This window comes from Chrysochloris asiatica, unplaced genomic scaffold, assembly GCF_000296735.1.
Source record: "Chrysochloris asiatica unplaced genomic scaffold, ChrAsi1.0 scaffold00004, whole genome shotgun sequence".
Taxonomy (NCBI): domain Eukaryota; kingdom Metazoa; phylum Chordata; class Mammalia; order Afrosoricida; family Chrysochloridae; genus Chrysochloris; species Chrysochloris asiatica.
In genome coordinates this window covers 23,121,219-23,127,218 of record NW_006408522.1, presented here as the reverse complement: position 1 = coordinate 23,127,218, position 6,000 = coordinate 23,121,219, and the positions used below count along the sequence as shown (strand labels likewise).

At 40.3% G+C, this 6,000-nt stretch overlaps 1 protein-coding gene across 2 annotated transcripts in view; it reads right to left on the bottom strand.

The window, feature by feature from the left end:
* Positions 1-2,231: 2,231 nt before the first annotated feature.
* Positions 2,232-6,000, bottom strand: part of TRPM7 (transient receptor potential cation channel, subfamily M, member 7) — a 150,426-nt gene continuing 146,657 nt past the window's right edge. The window contains exon 39 of one of the 2 annotated variants that reach the window (XM_006831653.1): positions 2,232-3,981. In XM_006831653.1, coding sequence (XP_006831716.1) covers positions 3,851-3,981 — 131 coding nt within the window. In that variant the 3' untranslated portion in view covers positions 2,232-3,850. The remainder of the gene's footprint in view (positions 3,982-6,000) is intronic. The other variant, XM_006831654.1, reaches the window with a different exon arrangement.

Genomic DNA, 6,000 nt, shown 5'->3' with positions numbered 1-6,000 from the left:
CACTCCGCGGGAGAAAGATGAGGCTTTCTACTCCTGTAAAGATTTACACCCTCGGAAACCCTGTACAGGGTCGCTATGGGTCGGAACCGACTAGACAGCACTTAACAACAACAAAGGCAGAGGGTCAGAGAAAAAGAGTAAGATCCCCAACGAGATGGACTGGCCAAGTGGCATCATCAATGGACTCAAGCATGGCAACAGTAGTGAGGTTGGCCCAGGAATGGGCAGTGTTTCATTCTTCTGTGCGTAAGGTCACTATGGGTAGTAACAACTCGATGGTACCTATCAACAACATGAGACAAAATTCACCTGACAGCAGTAGGTGGGTTTATGTACTCATGGTCTTGTCATAATACTGCAAAGTGAAGCATTATCAGAAAGGGCTGCTTAATGGACCAAGGAGCTGAGCAAAAATGAGTCCAAGTTTACCTAGCCCAATGCTCCATGTTTTCTTGAGTTGCAGTGTATACTCTTTATCTTATATAAAGTGCAGTAGCTACAGAATCAGAAAGCCCACAGGATATTGTACTATGTATCAACAGTTCATTGCTTTTTATTGCTAAATATTTCATTTAGTCATTCATCTATCGACGGGCATTTGGGTTCTTTCCACTTTTTGACTGTTATATATTATGGTATGCAAATTGAGTAGCCTTTTCTCTGAAGTAAAATACCTAGAAACAAAATCGATCGCTGGGTCACGCAACTGGTTAACTCTTTCAAGAATTGCTAAACTCTTCGCAACAGTCACATCATTTGGCATTCCTGCTAGGAGTGTGTGAGGGTTCTGATTTCCCCACATTCTTGTCAACACTTATTGACTTTTTTATTACAGCCATCCTAGCAGTAATTGTGAAGGATTCCTTGCATGGTACAAATGATCAGTGTGTCCACTGTTGATAGTTTGGAGGTTCAAATCCACCCAGTCACTTTGAAAGTAAAATCTGGCACTCAACTTCCAACAAAGCAGCCGTTGAAAACCCTAGAGCACAGTTCTACTGATACACAGGGAGTTGCTGTAAAAACGGAAGCATGGAGACATCTGATCTCAACTTCATAAGGGGGAGAATCAAGACATCAGCCCAAGGTCGATTTCTATGAGACGGTGGTCCAACGTATTTTTTGACCAATTCTAACACCAGTCATCACTCCCATGGCAGTTTCTACGTCTCTAATGGACTTGATCATTTGTCACAGTGGTCACACAGAACTCAGGTAATATTCATAATCATGGGGTTAGGGAAGTTAACAGATTACAATTTAGGACACGCAGACTCAGGATATAGTTCTTCAATACGGACAGTTTCTTTTCTTAGCTGTCCCTACAGGTAGCCTCTCTCTGGCCCTGACTCAAGCCTTCTTGGCCTAGCCCAGCCTGGTCTCTGCCCTAGTTGAACAAGCGTTACAAAGCTCTTTACTGTCAGTAAGGGCCAGGAGCCATTCCACTTTGCCAGTAATCCTCAACCTGAAGGTGCTCAGCTCTTTCACACTGCACGTGCCTCGCTCTGTGGGCTGGGACACCTATTGGCATCTTCTTGTGCTGGTCTACTGCCTCTGCTGTTGCCAGTTGTATGTTGCTGATTCTGTCTCTTGTGTCTAGGAGGTTCTTTCTCATTACTGGTAGCCCAGGTCAGAAAGTCTCTCCTGGGTGGTAGTGAGGTTCTCCTCTGCTCTGGGATTGGCTTTGGCTTAACAGGATGGCAAAACAGACCAATCTTTCCTTAAGGTTCACACACTTTATTTGCATAGTCTACCCCTGCAGAGTTCCATGCGCCTTAATTTGCATAGCCCCATCTAATCACTGTGTGGGAGTTAAAAGCAAGATGGCTAGAAGGACCATGTGAAAAAATTCACGGCATTGCAGTTGTCTAAGTTGGAATGGACACCGGTTTGCGTGGGTATGAAGTAGCATCTCACTTTGGATCCACATTTCCTTAATGACATGGTACACTTTTTCATATTCTTATTGGCCATGTGCTCTGGAGAAATATTTATTCAGATTTCTGGGGGCCCATTTTTTAAGTTAATATTTTATTGAAGGATATCATGCTTAGAGAAGTGGAGGGTCAGTGATAACTGGAAGCCCCCCGACGAGGTGAACTGACACAGTGGCAGCAGCAATGGACTGAAATGTAACAATTGTGAGGCGGGCATACAGCTGGTAGGGTTTGGTTCCGTTGTGTATAGGGCTGCTATTAGAACCGACTTGACAGCACTTAACCAAGCTATGCTCTTGTAAAAATAATCCACAGAAAATTAAACATCAACACACAGTCCTTAGTCCCTGTTTCTGGAATACCAAGAAACAGAAAGAAGAAAAAAAATAACAAAAACACAGTATGAAACCAAGATAATTTAAAATATGATACAACAGAATATCAGAAAGCTTTTGTATAGAGGGCTCATTAATATGAAAAATAATTGATACTCTGAATATGTGAGGCAATTTTCAGAATGATTAAACTCACTAAACATCTGTAAACAAGAATAAATTTATTTTTTTAAAGATTTTTAATGATATACAAAATGTATATAGTATAATATCTTTAAGTAATACATGTTTTCTTTCTCTTTTCCCATCAATATAAACACTATTTAAACAGCTTATCTTTTTTTTTGCCTTGTCTGTATCTATGAGATACACTACTGAATACAAGTAAGCTTTACACTGCTCCCTCCCAAATAAAAATTCTAATTAGTACCTAGGAAACAAAGAAAGGGAAAAAAAAAAAAAAAAAGAACAACACAAAAAACCAAAGCATAAAACTTTAGTCAGATGACAAGCTTTTGTTGTTGAGTATTCAATAATATTTGGGGCAGTTAAGTTACATTTTTATTGGCATAAAGTTGCATTGCAATCTCCCGACATAATAATCCAGCTCAATTAATTTCTTAAATAAGTACCACAAACAATACTTATGTTCAGATGTTCCTACACAATTTAAAATAAATGCAAGAATTCATGTTTACATATTATTTGATATACTGGTCAATAAAATCTTTGGAGATGTAACTTTCAGGTTGTCACTATAGATACAGATAAGAAAAAAGCACTTTCCTCACAAATTAACTTCTTTTGAACAATCAGTTAAGTTTATCCTTTTATATTTTTTTTGTTTATTATCAGTCTATCATAGTTTTCTTCTATTTGATAGTGACTTGATAAAACAATGTAAAAAAACTAGTTCTTTTGCACAATTTGGGTTCTATTTAACAAAAACCTGGCTCTATCTTTAAATATGGAGCCTAACCCTGATTCATAAATAAAGCCCCCCTTATAAAATGGTCTTCAGCTCAGGCTCCTCCCTCACAGCCCTGTAAATTTATAGTTAGAGCAAGTCCTCCTTTCCTGTGGCCAATAAGCAATTATCCGGGAACATTATCACTAAGACTTCCACTGAGCACACCCAGGAAGACCTTCGACTTCCATTTAACCAAAAAGCTGGATGATTTCTTCATTTCTCTAGCTGAATGGCAGTAAACCAGCTGCCAAATAAAATCTGCATTAACACCTAACTTTGGTTAATGGTATCGCACCACATACGAGAGGGCCTAGCCCTCATCAGAACAAAGTCAAATGAAATCCTTTGCTGCTTAAAAGAGCCCTTTAAAAAGTTATAAATACTAACTTTCCTTTACCTTTATAATTTATCTGCTGCCAGCTGTATTCTATTGGGAGTTTCTGACTGACTAGTTTAATCAGGCCAAAAGAATATTGACCTATTAACTATGCTGGAGCCAGCAAATTCAATTTGCACACACCTTTTTATATTACCAAACAATTCCCCTGAAGGAAAAGTGACAAGTAACATTTCTGTGAGGTGGAGACAAAACCAATGATTCAGTAATATTACAACATCAGGTGAACAGAACTAGTTGGCTCTGATTCTTTGGTAGAATTTCCAGGCTGAAGCGTCAAATCTGATGACTCATCCTGAGGGAAAATCATTTTATCAGGTGTGTAATCATTCCTCTTCAAATCTACATTCATTCCCCAACAAAAAGAGAAAAAGACAAGTTAGTATTTCGTAGAAGTGAAGCCACCTTTCTAAGTCACTTTAGATCTAGTTTTTAAAACCAGGTTAAATTACAAAAGTCATGAAATTTCTGTACATAAAGATAAAATTCCATTCAAACAAATAATTACTACACATGGACCATGAGTCAGTAATTATTTTTCAAGTGGGGGATGTAGCAATGAAAAAGCAGAATACATTCTTGCATTCATGAAAATTAAATGCTAATGGGTAATGAAAAACAGGAGAATAGAAAAATGATAGAATTTTCAGTAACAAGTTCTTTGATAAAAATAAGAGTGTGATGGGTGATGGGAGATGTGTGGTCTTTTAGACAGAGCTGTACAGAAAAGCATAAGAGGTGACATTTGAGTGAAAGAGCTTTCCTTCTAGGCCGAGGGAACACTAGCTGCAAAAACCATGAAAAGGAAATGAAATTGGTGTTTTCTAAAAACGACAAGAAGGTGGGTTAGCTTGCATGTATTGAATGAGGGGAAGATGGGAGAGGTCAGAGCAGCAGTGAAGGGTCAAGGGTTGGCAAATGATAGCCTGTGGGACAAATACAGCCTGCTGTCGGTTTAAATAATTTTATTGGAACAAAGCCACACTCATTCATGTCCTGGTGTGGCACTGTAGAATAAGCACTGGACAGCTAACTGCAAGGCTGGAGGTGCAAACCAGGCACTCTTTGGAAACCCTAAGCACTCTTAGGATTGTGATGAGTTCAAACCAATCTGATGGCCCTGAACAACATGGCGCTACAACTGGACAGCTGAGAGCTGTGACACAAGCCACATCAGAAAGCCTCAAGTATTTAATAGTAAGTCTTTTACATAAAAATCTCTGATTTGTTGTTGTTGTTGTTGAGTGCTGTGGAGTTATTTTCTACTTACAGCGACACTGTATAACGCCTCTGAGGCTGTAAATCTTTACAGGAGCAGAAAGCCTCATCTTTCTCCTGTAGAGTGGCTAGAATTGTTGAGCTTGTGCTTCCAAGTCCAGTGCTTACTAAACAGAGCCACTACCATCCCCAATCCCTGATTTAGGTGGATGCAGACTAAGTGGTTCAAGCTCACCAGTCGCTCCTTGGAAACCCTAATACAGGGTGGTCACTATGGGTCGGAACTGACTCGATGGCACTTAACAACAACAATGTTCCTAGGTAGCATAAATGGTTAAGTCGTTGGCTTCTTACTGAAAGTTGGAGCTTCAAGTCCACTCAGGTACTTCAGAAGAAAGGCCAGGTAGAAAACTTGTAAAGTCACCCGTGAAACCACAGAGGTCAAGGCCAGTTCGACTCTGATGCTCAATGGGGGGCTATGGATCAGAACTGATTCCTTGGCAAATGTGTTTTTTTTTAATTATTGTAAGGTGTACATATTGCAGCAACAAGCCATTAAAATGTTTTCAACAAGGGGGAAGTTCTATTTTGTTTTAAAAGACTACACTGATTGCCACGTAGAATCTCATTAAGAAGGACTTGACAGTAGTGCTGCTGTTTGATGGTGGCAATGAAGATCAACATCAAACAGAGCAAAGGAATTTCAGAGTAAGAGTGTTGTTAATGTTGTTAAGTGCCGTCAAGTCGGTTCCGACTCATAATGACCCTGTATAGGGTTTCTGAGCAGATGGAGAGTTTGAACTGCTGACCCTTGTGGTTCAAACCGACTTTGCAAAGTGAGGGAAGAGGAACTGGGGATAGTTCCTTCTTTTTTAAAATTGGGGTGGGATCAATCCCAAGAGACTTCCTGTTCCTCTCAGAGGGTAGCTAAGCCTGACTACTTGACCCTAGTTGTGTGAGGTGGGCAGGAAGGGCTTCGGTCTGGGGAAGGAGGTAACTGGGGACCCGGACTTCTGGGTCTGAGGGACCAGGGGGCAAGAGGGGCATGCATGGGTTCCTAGAGCTGAGAGAGGAGGGGCCTGGAATCCTGGACCCCTGGAAGTGGAGGGGCCAATCCTCATGAAGTCCATGACTCTTGCCAAC